Raw genomic sequence first — 13,870 nt, forward strand, 5'->3', positions numbered from 1 at the left:
GCCGCATATGTGCCTTGCCAACGTTTCATATGTCCGCACCACGAGAACGTGCATGTTACTTATATGTTCGGTGTTTAACAGGAATAGGCTGCGTTTACTAGGACTTAGAATTCAGGATAAAAAAGAATTCGGAGGAAGGCGATGCGCCAGGCTAGGTAGGATGTGAATCACGCCCGACTGCACGGGTTCTGCCTACATATCATCCGTTCATCAGATAACCCAGAGCTGATCGGCGCAACCGGTGGGTCTTCTCAGCAGGATGCCAAACTCAACTCAACATCCATGTTTATGAAGACGGGTCAGCCGTTCGACGCATCTGATCATTCCGACCTGACGTAGACGAACGCTTAGATCACGGGCGTAGCCAGGTTTCAGGTCGGCTGGGGTCCGGGTGCTGACCTCACGTTAGACCACGTGGGATAACGCAATGCTCACTGCAGGGTCGAAAGCAGACGCGCGCAAAGACTTTTGGCTCTGGTTCGGTGGCCATGTAGAAGTTGAAGAATTGTTTTCTTGTAGCATACGCGTGGTTTGCCTTACCATGTCGCGTTGTGGCCGAACGTCAAAATTGGAGTACCAATTGCATCAGCTGAGAGAGAAGATTCATGTGTTCAATGCTACAGCGTCACTTCTGACTGCCATGTTGGTCTGTGCAGACCGCAATGCTAACAGAGTTATTCTTCACCTAGAAAGACTTGTGTTCAATATAATGCAGCACTCGTTTGGGAATGGTGAAAGGAACAAGATCTTGTAGAGTATGCCTAAAAGCATGTGAATGAGTGCCATTTTCGATAAGTAATACTAAACTAAAAGTACAGGGACACGCGAACTGAACAGCCAGAGCGAGTGGTAAAAGTCGCTCTCATGAGCTATAGACAAACGGAAAGGTGCCGTATTGGCTGGGACTAGATACAGGCAGACAAACGCAACTGCTGTATTCGGTCTCGCATGATGCTCGCATCACACACCGGCGTAGCTGACCAGATTGATCTAGTCCTTGCGGAAGATGTCCAGGTCCAAGTCAAGGGAGTCGTACGTGTCCTCAACGGGGGCAGCCTCGTAGGTGTCCTTGATAGGAGTGGGAAGAGCGCCGTAGGTAGGTTCCTTGGTGGGGGTAGGGACGTAGACATTGCTGGGCTTGACGGGAGCGACGTTGTAGACATCGCTGGGAGTGGGAGCGGCCTCGTATACGTCGGTAGGGGTTGGGAGGGCACCGTAGGCGGCCTCGGCAGGTGTAGGCATGGCCTCGTAAGCGGCGCTGGTAACTTCAGGCACAGCCTCGTAGGCAGCGCTGGTGACCTCAGGCACGGTCTCGTAAGAGTCCTCATAAGAGTCCTCGAATTCAGGGAGAGTCTTGTCAAGGCTTAGGTCGTCGAAAATACCCTTCTTGGCCAGACTGTCAGAGAGTTCAGGGAGAACCTCTCCGTAGGAGTCGTCAGTCGCCTCGGGGACCATGTCGTATGTCTCCTGATACACGTCTGGGCCGGCATCGGCAACGTCGTCAGCAGAAGGAGTGACGGTGTCACGCTCGCTTGGGCGAGCAGGGATGGGCTCTCCCTTCTCAGGCATGTCAGACATGTCGATGCCGGAAAGAGCGTCCTCGATCTCGTCGCGCCTATTGGGGCTGCGAACTGGGGCTTTCTCAAGTGACTTGGTAGAGCCGTCAATCTGCTCAGTGACAGGATCAAGGACTTGACTAGGGACATCCTGTGCCATACAGGCAACTGTAAACGTAAGCTTTTGTCTGTGATGCGGAAAACAGACCCATATACTGAGCATAAAAGACTGGAAGAATGAGTGCTACGTACCATCAGTCGAAGCGCAGGCCTCCTTGGCTACAGGCAGCGCGGTAGCGAGCTGAGCGGCGATGACAAGAGCGAGAAACTTCATGTTGGCGTTTGATTAAGTTCGATATGAATGATCGTAAGAATATTAAAGTAAAGTAAAGTACTGTAGTAGTGACTGAGTTGTTGTTGTTGAGCTGATGAGCAAGAAGACGGCATGGAGGCTTATTCTTATATACTCAAACGTTTCGAATGTCGGTGTCTGTTCAGATGCTTCTTTCAGCGCACGGTACTGACATTGCTTTTCACCAGAGCAGTGACTGCAAGCATGAAGATCAGATCTGTGCTAATTAAATCTACCAGGTATCAGACTGCATTAACTAGCTCAAACGGCCAGTCTTCGGTGGATTTCCAGATTTCTAGAATGAAATTCATCTCATGGCCAGCACCCAGCCTTTGCCTCAGTCAGATCGGAAGGTCGCATCATGTTGAACAGTGCGCACCACATATCTAGATGCCATGCACCATATGGTTGGTATCAATTTTGGTGTTGAACAATGCGCACAGTCGGCGTGAACCGTTGATTCAGAGCCTTCGTCAGATGAAACGAGAACCAGCAGATCCTACGATGCCCAAGATAGTCTGCTCTCATTCTTTCTGGAGAATGCCATGCCGGATAGGATGGCAAGGATCTACACTTCTTGAAGTGCTAGCTTGCGGGCATCGTTAGAGACTGATGCTGTGTTCCTCAGAACAAAGCTTCGGGAAGACGTCGTAACCAGACTGGAAGCTATGCGCGCAAGAAGGCGAAGAGGCTCTTCAAAACTTCAAGGAAGACGGCATGAAGTCCAAGCAATTGATCCGTGACCAAGCATACTTCCGTGAAGGCAAAGGAAATGTTAGCTTGACGACACAATAGCATATGCGAACTCATCGCAGCAACGAAATCGAGAAGGCGAGGCTGAGAAAGGGAGACGAGAAAGAGCAAACATCGTTGGGTCCTCGGTGTCTACTTAGCGCCCGCTCGGTCCGGCCAAAGTGGGGCAGGGCGATCACATCATGCATGTCGGCGGATTTAGGACCACGATGCACTTCAACGACTTCGTCAATCGCATTGTAAAATCTACCATATATGCTATGCGCTAGATGACCATTGCACTGCATTGCATGGAGATTCCCGCATGTATCCCGGAGTATCCTCCGAGACCCTCGTGGCGACAGCACCAGAAGTCCATTTCCGTCAATCCTCCAACTCAATAGAGCATTCTTCTCCAAGCGCCCCCAGATCACCGCACAAGAACGAGCCCAGAAGGCCAAGACACGATTTTCTTCAAAGAAGGTCGCGAAGAGAATCGCCACAGTAAACTTGAGTGAACTCGGAGAGATCAGCTAAGCAGTCTCCTGGCTAATGCTAGCCGGACGCACGTGCAGTCCGGTTGATGTTGCTTTTCACGATGTCGGTTGAGCGAAAAAGGGACCCTAAACGCACCACCGAGCGCTAGACACATCACTTGTCCAGACTGGTGGAGAAGTAGTGAGGCGACCTATGTCTCGAGTGTCAAGAGAGGGAGGATGATCGTCATGGTGCGTCAAAAGGGAGATGAGCTATGTTCATTCAAAACAAAATGAGTTGGAATGGTCCTTTGTCTTTGACGACCCGCGTACTGAGACATGAAGACCAAATCTGAGATGATCTTGCCCAAGTAAGAGATTCAAGTGCCTTTGCATCCGGTCAAAAACATCCATGCCAAGGGCCCAATTCGAGAAGTCGCCACGCGCACTGTTTACGATTGTTATAAAAGCAGGCTACAAATTGTCTACCGATATCAATAGAAAGCTTAAGTAAACACAGACGTAGTTCTCTCTAGATCTCGATGTACGACGAGGACGCCATGGCTTTCACGGCATTACTCTCGGTGTGCCAGGGTCGACGATGGAAAAAGCACTTATCGACAAATTCTGCAGAGACAATTAGCATTCCTTAACACCCAATGCAAGGCTAGATTTCTCAGCTACATTCCATCAATACATATCTTGTAGGCAACTATCGAAATGGAACCAAAGGTGAACAATGTTACCAACTCTATTCACAACTCCTATTTGTGTTAGTCATTACAGCGCGGATCTGCACTGGGAGCGAGCAAAGAAAGTAGAGTGAACGGGTCGAAACAGATGAGCAACTACATCATCTTCACGCATTGTCATTGCTCACCGCTGGGGCACACGAATCTAGCCAGCCACGCACGCACAAGTCGGCGACAGGCCATAGCCGTACGACAAGTAAGCTGTCAACGTCCGGCTAATGGTCTCTCACCGTAAAATCGCCTGCGCTTGTTCCTATCCTAGCACTACCAATACGTCATCAGCATTGATATCCTCCAAATTGGACGTTGTCACAGATCTCGGGAACCCGCAAACCTTGTTGCTCAGGACTAGTCTCTATGGCATCTTTGTGCTCCCAAGATCGGTGACTTCGACCGTTGATGCTAACCAACGAAACTTGGCTGTTTTCACATTACTGCCAAAATGTCTTTCCATGGCTACGGCACCTCCTTGTAAACCTTGTAGTCTTCTGGGTGTTCGTATGGTCCAGACCACGTCTCCTGGATGCACTTCAACAACAGCTATCCTCGGGCTACTTGCCAGGATTTAGCATATAAAGCTTCGTGTAAAATTGAGCATGACCTGATAAGAAGGATGATGAGTGGATCAAGGAGGAACATATACCGACTACAAAATGCGAGATGAAGGAATGCCAGAGAATCAATCGACGGCTACTTTACAAACCTCGACAGTGCGTTGTCCGTCACCAGGGACATTTAATGATGTTGTCGCAGTTGTCAATGGTAAAAGTAGGAAGAACGGGGACTTCAATATCATAATTCGATGTAGTGATGTATATGACAAGATCTCAGACACACTGGGATGAAAGTAAATACCAAAGACTTCTAAGCGAAGGTAGGTTTTTTTGCACCTAGACGCACAACAATAGCATTAAAGTATGAAGAAACTTATAAAAGTAGTATTCTATAGAGATTCCATAGGCAGGCACTGTTGGATGAATTCTTTGTTTTGTTGTTGCATTGTGTGGCACTTTCGGACTTCTCTTGTTCCTGGGTGTGTTGGATCTTTCCCTTCATCCTGGTTGACAGTAGATGAAATGAACCTAAAAGATACGAGACAGCTAACCGCTGTTATACATGTACCCAGGAGCAGCCCCCAATTGCCCATGCGTCCAACTAGTAGATTGTGCCCTTGTGTCACAGGTCTTCGTTCTACAGCTTTCAACGTCCAGAGATCTCGAAACAGATCATGCCATGACGTTGACCCATGAACGACAAACCCTCTTACCAATACCGCGAAACAAATGACACCACCACTAATATCATAAACTGCAGATTGTGATCACAAAGCTAAGGCGAAGCCAATCAAGTGTGTGTAAACGCAAAGGTAGTTCTTTCATTATCTACATGACTCATGTTCCATTCATCCATCTCATACTCATGTGCCCAAACTTCATCAAGCTAAGCGTGAACGGTCATTAACGAGGAGGAGAGAGATAGGGAGAGATCGAAACCAGGAATCGATCAAACCAACAAGGAAACAACCAGAAAAAAAAGGGTACGACAAAACAGTCTAAAGTCCTCCCACAGCCACCAACCAAGTAAGTGGTGCCAGTGCAGCAAGGGTATAATGCAACTTCCCAACTCAATCTCCTTCTTTTCTTCATCTGTCATCCACAACAGTAACCTCCCAAATCAACTCATAGTCGACGTGGCGATGCTCGTAGGAAAAGTGGTTAAACAAGCGTTAGAGCGTTTATTTCTTGCCCTTCTTCTTGTTCTTCTTCTTGTTCTTTCCGGAACTAGGTGTCGACTCGCCGTTCGCCTCACCCTCCTCTTCCTCGGCATTATTACCAGGCGTGGTGGGTGTAGTAGGTGTCTCTGGCTCCTCGGTCTCGGCAGCGCCATCAGTAGCAGGGGCGGGGGTGTCCTCTGCTTCCTTGGCCTCAGGAACTTCCTTGGCTTCAGCGACGGGCTCAGCAGCAGGTTCAGCAACAGGTTCAGCCGCAGGCTTCTCAGCCTCCTTTGAATCAGCCTTTGCGAGGGCCTCAGCGTTGACCTTCTTAAGTTCCTCTTGCTCAGCCTGGGCCTTCTCGAGTTGCTCCTTGGCGCTGGCGAGCTCGGTCTTGATCTCGTCGCGCTCCTTGTTTGCAGTCTCGATGTCGGTTGTCAGGGCACTGGTCTTCTCCTCGTGCTCCTTGATGGTGGCCTGGAGAGACTCGAGGGACTTCTTAGCATCGGCAGCTTCGGTCTTGGAGGTCTCGAGGTCCTTGGTAGCAGTCTCAGATGCGGCGGTAGCCTCGTCCAGCTTGGTCTGGAGTGCGGTGAGTTCGGACTCCTTCGCCTTAGCGGCCTCGACGGTAGACTCGAGCTCGGCGATCTTAGCATCGTTAGCCTTGATCTTCTCCTCGAGCTCGCTCTTCTCAGTAGTCGACTTCTCAGCCGATGCCTTGAGTTCAGCGAGTTCGGATTCGACTGAGGACGCCTTAGAAGCACTCTCCTTCGCCTCAGCTTCAGCCTGTTTGGATGCCTTGAGTTCCTCCTCAACAGTGTCCTTGGCCTTCTTGGTCTCATCAAGCTCCTTCTCCAAAGCAGCGACCTTCTCATCTCCAGATGATTGGGCAGCCTTGATGGAGTCGGCGTGCTCAGCTTCCTTGGCAGCAAGCTTGCTCTCGACGTCCTTGAGAGATGCCTCGAGCTCGGCAGCCTTGCTAGCTTCAGCCTTAGCATCAGCGAGCTCCTTCTCTAAAGCAGCAACCTTGTCTTCGCTTGATGATTGAGCGGCCTTGAGCGATTCGGAGTGCTCGGCCTCCTTGGCCTCCAGCTTGCTCGTGGTCTCCTTAAGAGATGCCTCAAGCTCAGCAATCTTGGCAGCAGACTCATCGGCACCACCCTTGGCGGAAGCCTCGAGCTCGCTGATCTTCTGCTTCGACGACTCTGAGTCTTTGGTAGCGGCCTCAAGTTCTGACTTGGCAGATGCGAGTTCCTTCTCAAGCTCAGAAACCTTGCCGGCGTCGGCAGACTTGGCCTCGAGTTCAGATTCCTTTGCAGCGAGGCTCTCTTGAGCCGACTTGAGGGATGCCTCCAACTCCGAGATCTTGGAGGTAGAAGACTCAGTAGACTTGCTGGCGTCCGCCTTGGCGGCTTCCAACTCAGACTCCTTGGATGCAAGGCTGTCCTTAGCCTCTTTGAGAGAAGCCTCGAGTTCAGCAGCCTTGGAACCTTCGCTCTTCGCTGTCTCGAGCTCGGCCTTGTGGGCGGTGAGGTCGTCCTGTGCTTGTTTCAGGCTAGCCTCCAATTCCGAGATCTTCGAGCTGGAAGACTCAGTAGCCTTGGTGGTTTCGCCCTTGGCAGCCTCAAGTTCAGATTCCTTGGTTGACAGGCTCTCCTTGGCTTCCTTGAGCGATGCCTCGAGGTCAGTGATCTGTTTTTGAAGACCCTCAGCATCGCCCTTGGAAGACTCGACGGCCTTGCTAGCCTCCTCCTTCGCGGCGGCAACCTCTGACTCCTTAGCGGCCAGGCTGTCGTGGGCCTCCTTGAGTGAGGTCTCGAGTTCGGTGACCCTGGAGGTGGAAGCCTCTGAGGCCTTGCTGGACTCGTCCTTAGCAGCCTTCAACTCAGCCTCAAGCTTCTCAACAGTCTCGCGGAGCTCAGCAGCCTCCTTCTTGGCAGCGGTGGTTTGTTCGTCGGATGAGCCCTTGGCGGACTCGATCTCGGCTTCAAGCTTGCTGACAGTGCTTTGGAGACCAGCGACCTCGTCCTTTGCGGAGCCAATGGCCTTGGATGCATCACCTTTGGCGGTCTCGAGCTCAGCGTCCTTGGCGGAAAGGTTGTCTTGCGACTCCTTGAGGGATGCTTCGAGTTCGGAGATCTTGGAGGTGAGGCTGTCAACCTGGCCCTTGGCCTCTTCGGCAGCCTTGACGGCGGCGTCCTTCTCGGAAGCGAGGGAGGATGAAGCAGCCTCGAGCTCGGATGTCTTTGCTGAGAGGCTTTCTTGTGCCTCCTTCAGTGACTGCTCAAGAGAAGAAACCTTTTGAGCAAGCTCATCGGAATCACCCTTGGACAGATCGGCGGTCTTAAGCTTCTCCTGGAGTTCGCTGATCTCGGTCTTGAGGCCATCGACCTCGCCCTTGGACGATTCGGTAAGCGAAGTGACTTGTTCAGTGGCCTCAGCGTGTTCCTTGGTCTTGGCGTCGAGCTCAGAAGCCTTCTGGTCAAGAGTGTCCTTTGCTTCCTTGAGAGAAGCCTGGAGCTCCGCAATGGTGTTGCGAAGACCCTCAGCCTCCTCTTTCGATGCCTTGTCAGCATCAGCATCCTGGGTGCCGCGGGCAGCGAGCTCGTCGGAGAGCTTGCTGTGAGAAGCCTCGAGCTCAGTGTGCTTTGCCTTGAGCTCCTCCAGGTCGGAAAGCTGGGTCTTAAGAACGGCAACCTCAGCGGCGAGCTCCTCGACCTTGGTCTTGTGCGCGTCACGGTCAGCTGCGAGAGTGTCGAGCTCATCCTTGGCGACAGTCTGAGCCTTGAGCTCGTCAATCGTGGCAAGAGCCTCGGCGAGGTCCTTCTCAGTCTTGCTCTTCTCAGCAGTGAGCTCCTCCAATTGCGACTTGGCGCTGGCGAGATCAGCCTCCTTGGCCTCGACTTCCGACCTGTCAACCGACTCGGCGCCGGCAGACTGGTGGCTGTCGAGCATGCCCTTGAGCTTCTCAACCTCGTCCTTGTAGGAGGCGACCTGCTTCTCGAGGTCGGCGACCTTTGCGCGGAGCTCCTCAGCCTCCTTGTTGACGTCGGCCATCTTCTCGTTGAACTCGGCCTCGCACTCGTCGCGCACAGTATTCCTCTCCTTGGCCTTGGCCTCGCGTACCTGCTGGACAACGACGCTGACCATGTGCTCCTCGAGGTCCTTCTTGTCCTGCTGCAGCGACGCCTCACGGGCCTCGAACTCCTTCTTGCGCTCTTCGTGGTCGCCCTCGAGACTGCGCACGTGCTCGTCTTGTGTGGCAGCGATGCGTTGTGCTTCGTCAAGCTCGTTCTCGGCGTGCTTGAGCTTCTTCTTCAGCTTCTCGATTTGCGTCTCGAAGCTGTCTGAGGCTGTTGGCGAGGGAGGTGAGGGCGAGTCTGCTGCTGAGGAAGGATGGGTCAGTATGTTGTGAGCGGGTAGGTGGTGCAGCGGGGACGCCCGCGAATGAAGGGAGAGCGGATAGTGAGGAGGGGCTGTCGATATTGTTATCGGGCAGGTGGGGGGTGAGTTCACGGTGAGCATCACGTACCTGCTTCATCTTCACTTAACCGTGTAGGCGCCTCGCGTGGTGTCTCTGGTGGGGTGTCCACGCCATTGTCCGTCTTACTCGACTCGACCACGCTCGGAGGTGTGGCGTCTGTTGTTACCGCTGGTGTAGCTGGTGAAGCTGTTGCGGGCACCGGCGCGGGTCCGCCGAAGAAGTAGTTGTACGCCCTCTTCATGCTGCTGGTTCGCTTGGGGAGTCCTGGTCGCAGGGAACTCGTCGATTTTCGACCTCGACGTTCTTCTGGCTGGCTTTGCTCGCCAGTCGTCGGTACGGGTGCAAAGGGTTCTACGACTCCGCCTCTCTTATTATTGCTTATCGTTCGTGGTGGTAGCAGGCGTCTGCTAAACTTCTGAGATCCCGACTGGATATCAGCGAGGATCTGCTTCTGCTCTCTCGAAGAGGCTCTAGGTAAGACGTTAGTTGTCGTCTTTATAGGTAGTAGACAATGGCAACAAAGCATTTGATGTTTCGCATCTAGGCATATACGAGGAAGAAAAAAAATATTTAGGACATGCCGCACCACAACGTGGTATCGTGGCAGAGAGAGCTTCTTACCAAAAGCAACAACAAGAAAAGAGTTCGTGTATCGTAACGTCCTCAGACAGATGGAGCAGTGATGAGGGGTGGATGGAGGGGAGGCAGAGGGGAGGATGACGGGTAGCACTCACTCATAGCTTTCTTTCCTGCCCCAGCTCGGCATGATTCACGCTCTACTGCTATCAGTTCCCTCTGTTGAAAGCGCCACTGTTTCCCGCGCGAGCCAGTCCAATCAATGGGGAAGAAAATTTTGTTGCCCTTTCTGAATTTGGGCGGGCCGTCCAAGTCTCCTCACCGCACGGTAACGAAATGGAGCTTTACTTATGTACAAGCACAACAACACGTTGGATCCTGCATGCAAGCCTGGTGGATTGTCAGGCGCTAGACGTCCGCTACGGGGTATATACATTCTCGAGGGGAGGCACGAGCCAGTCATGTACTCTACTACTCACGTAGCACATTAGCATGGGCGAGGCTGGACAGGCATTAATGCAAGCACAACGCAGATGGATGTCGAGGCCGAGGGCACCAGGGCCCTCGTCCGAGCTCCCAAGCGGCTCCACCTTGCTTCTTACCGCCTCGACTAGGGTCTGCCAGGGCTTCCTCGACGCCTCCCAGCGTGCTGACTACCCAGCCCTGGGGGATGCTGATGATGAGGATGCCGTTGCTTTTGACAGGCAGTCATGACTTTGATGAGGTATCGCGACCTTTGTACTCGCCAACGTCCTCAACACACGTCGTCTCCACCTCATCAGCTGGCGAGACCCTGTACCAATCACAGCCATGCACGTCAGTACCACCACGTAGGTCGCGTCAAGAAACATGCCATGAGCTCCGGGGAACGGCATTTGAAGCTGTCATCGCGCGGCAAACTTCGATTCTAGGAAGTTGGGCGAGCAATCGATAAGCTGGCAGCCAGCACATCTTCGCTGATCGTAGCCGACGTCGTAGGGCTCGCGCACGGTCACGGTCATGGCGCGTCGACGTGTGACTGTGACTCGGCATGATGTTATGCGAACCCCAATGGCTTGCAGGTACACGGTCTTTCTTTTGCAAGACTCGTTTCGTCTCGTCAAACTCGAGGCAACCACTGAGGCACGACACCTTGCCCAACTCTGAGACAAGGACACTCTTGACGCGCGCTCGCGCGCGCAAACGTCATGCAGGGCTTTTCCTAATGGGCGGTCGAAGCGTTGATGCGTTGTTCGATCGGATCCGCTGAATTAATTCTTGCCCAGTCAATTCGACTCGCCAACCCTTCTCTCGGACCGTCAACTTTCCATCGTCAACCTCCGTCACCTCGCCGAAGCCGCCTTGAAATCCCGAAAGTGGCTGTGATCGTTGCTTTCCCCAACCTCTCCTCTTAGCCCCAACACAATCGCATCGCCTTGTCTCGCGCAGTCTCTTCACCGCAAAACCACTGCACCCCAGAACCTAGTCACTCACGGACTGGCCCTGCATAACCGCACCCCACCCGTTGACAAGGCGCCGCGCTAGCCAGGTCAGCACTCGCGTTCTTTGCTCCACCGCCTCTTCGCATCAACGTCGTATCGTGGCGCGTGAGTAGAGAAATCACGGCAGAAAAAGTCTTTCGGCTGCGTTGTCGAGGTGACACCGCCAGTGAGGGGTTGTTCGGGCTGGCATGTGATTGTCAAGTGGCGACGGCATTGGAGGCATGGCTGATCTTGGACAGGAACGATGCTAGAATGTTCCCGGATCCTTTAGGCTGTGCAAGCAACTCGTGATATAATGATATTGGTGCTCTTTAACTATGGAAACTCCCATCCGTGGATGTATACTCCGGGCCTCTAACGCCGTGACTATGCTGAGATTCTGATGTCTAAGGAATGATAAGGAAGACTTTGTACAGCACCCACTGAGCAAACACGCGGGGAAGGAAAGACAACGACACCCACCGCTAAACCGATGTACCGACGCCAACGCAATTCAAGCGGACCGTTGTCGCCTGATTACCGAACGACCAGATCGCCGCGAGTGTCTTCGCGTGGAAGGCCCGCCTGCATGCGCAGTGCCCTCTGCAGACGTGGTCTGTGGAGAAGACTCGCTTGGACTCTCAAGACCAGAGGCAGACCGACGAGTGTCCGTTCCTGTTCGTAGAGGCCGTGGGCTAAGAAAGGAGGATACACGACGTGCCCCTTCGGTATTGGCTCTGCCGCTGAGGAAAATCTCTGGTGATTGAGTCTCGGCCGATTCTGATCGAGAAGCAAGTTCACGACTAACACGTCTCGCCTCTCGTAATACCTCTCTGCTTCTCCTGAATCGATCACGCCCTAGCCATGTATATGAAGATTAGCTTGATATAACCGACATAAGGGTATCATCCCTATTGCGGAGACCCAAACAGACCCCTGCGTATTCGATCACTGATACCACCATTACCCGGGCCTGCATTTGCGTTATCAGACGAGCTGCCCTGATCGTTGGACGGTGGGGGTGGAGATCCTGCAGGAACGACGTAGGGATCATTGAACGTTCCCGAGCCGGAAGGAGTGAAGGAGCCGGGCATCTGGGACGTACGATCCGTCTGTGAGTCTGCAGACGCAGGGTTGTTCGTCTGGCCCTCGCCACCCTTGGTGATACCCTTTCGACAATGAGGACAGGTGTCGTGCTCGAGCAGCCACGCGGATACACATGGGTGGTGGAACCAATGCTTGCATGGCAGTAGCGTGACCTGTTCGCCGATGTTGACCTCATCCATGCATATACTGCATTCAGCCTTGTGTTCTTCGCCTAGCATCTCTTCGGTCACATTAGTACGAGGAAGGGCATCGATATCGGCTTGCGTTGCAGGTCCAGGCGCGTTGCTGGTTGAAGTTTGTTCCATCAGTTGAGAAACAATGCGGTCTAGGCCCTCTTGAGAGTAGACAAAATCTCCCATGTTACTAGCAGGGCCCATCATGCCCATTGAGGAGAATAGTTGTAGGATAGGGTGTCCCGCGAACTGTTCGCCAGCACCATGAGTGTGTTCGCCACGGAAAGTACCCTCGGCGCCGCCCAAGGGATGGTTGTGAGCTTGAACGCGAGGAGGTGGTGCACCAAAGGTAGCCAGGAGACCAGTCAGGACACTGTATACTGTCAGCGGCTACAGACCAGGGTGGTTCGCTCTTACTTACTTGGTGATCTCGTCCACAGGCTCAGCCCGTCCGGGGTTGTTTCCTCCTCCAGGGAACAGACGAGCACCACCGTGATATGTAAAGGTCCCTCCGCGGATTTGAGGTCCACCACCTGGACCCTGGTTTTGAGCTTCCTGGAAAGCAGACTGGTTCGGGTTGGACCCTGGTGCGGCGCCAGAGAACAGACCCTCGCCCTGACCCTGTGCTTGACCCTGTGGTGGGCGTAATCCCGCTCCGGTGAGCCCGTTCAGCATGGCCATAAATCCGCCTATAGACCCTGGGACCGGCATGCCGCCCTGTGGTGATACAGAGCGCGTGACAGTAGCCTGCAAGTTGTACCTTCCCGGTCCCGTCTCTGTCCATCTAACATTGCTAATATCCCCCTCCTCTGGGTCATCGGTCTGCCATGGGTTGTGATGCGGATTCATATGGGGTGGGACGTTCTCGAGGTCAGGCAGAGAGTCGGATTCGTCGCCGTCGTGACCAAACATTCCGGTGCCGGCCCTTGGGTCATTGTTATCTTCAATCTGATCAGTGTTAGCGGAAATCGGTGCATATTCGCTTCATCTCGTGTCGAGCGAGCTGGAAGCTGATTTCCGCAGCTGAACTCACAATCTCCGTGAAATCTGAGCCGCATTCTGGACACGAAAGACCGTGTTCGTCCCGATACCATTCGTCGGCGCACTCGTGGCAAAACATCATGTCGCGATGCCCGGGTCGTTGGTTCTGTGACGGCGCATTCTGATTGCTGGACTGGTCCATAGTCGCGGGCCTGAGAGGGATATGATGGGACGTAGGGTAGTAGGATAAGATGGAATGAGGCTGAGAGGGATAAGTCAGCCGGAAGTGACGTTCGAGTAACGGGTACAAACTCACGGCCTTGTGTCGGAAGTAGGCGCGGAAGAGGACCAACTCAATCACTTATCATGCGCTATTGCCAGTCCAAGCAGTGACGTGGTGGCGAGCTGCAACAGCAGACAGGTACTGGGTCAAGTAGCGGAATGCGGAGACACCTGAAGGGGGGGTAGTTTGGCGTAGCAGAAGCTCTAAAGCAAGGCCTGCGGTAAAGT

The 13,870-nt window shown here is 53.3% G+C and overlaps 3 protein-coding genes across 3 annotated transcripts; all 3 read right to left on the bottom strand.

Moving 5' to 3' along the window:
• Window positions 1-990: 990 nt before the first annotated feature.
• Window positions 991-1,890, bottom strand: GT037_003227 (uncharacterized protein; the record flags this gene model as incomplete). The annotated part of the gene is made up of 2 exons (XM_038928274.1): window positions 991-1,724; window positions 1,809-1,890. The coding sequence occupies 2 exons, from the start codon at window positions 1,888-1,890 to the stop codon at window positions 991-993; spliced, it is 816 nt and encodes a 271-aa protein (XP_038789552.1).
• Window positions 1,891-5,603: 3,713 nt separating this feature from the next.
• On the bottom strand, window positions 5,604-9,829 carry GT037_003228 (uncharacterized protein; the record flags this gene model as incomplete). The annotated part of the gene is made up of 3 exons (XM_038928275.1): window positions 5,604-8,965; window positions 9,112-9,533; window positions 9,798-9,829. 3 exons carry the CDS (start codon window positions 9,827-9,829, stop codon window positions 5,604-5,606), a joined length of 3,816 nt encoding a protein of 1,271 aa, XP_038789553.1.
• A 2,181-nt stretch (window positions 9,830-12,010) lies between these two features.
• Window positions 12,011-13,562, bottom strand: GT037_003229 (zinc finger protein 364; the record flags this gene model as incomplete). Its single annotated transcript, XM_038928276.1, has 3 exons — window positions 12,011-12,752; window positions 12,801-13,327; window positions 13,413-13,562. The coding sequence occupies 3 exons, from the start codon at window positions 13,560-13,562 to the stop codon at window positions 12,011-12,013; spliced, it is 1,419 nt and encodes a 472-aa protein (XP_038789554.1).
• Between the last annotated feature and the right edge of the window lie 308 nt (window positions 13,563-13,870).

The sequence above is a fragment of the Alternaria burnsii genome, assembly GCF_013036055.1.
Source record: "Alternaria burnsii strain CBS107.38 chromosome Unknown 746, whole genome shotgun sequence".
NCBI classification, from domain to species: Eukaryota; Fungi; Ascomycota; class Dothideomycetes; order Pleosporales; family Pleosporaceae; genus Alternaria; species Alternaria burnsii.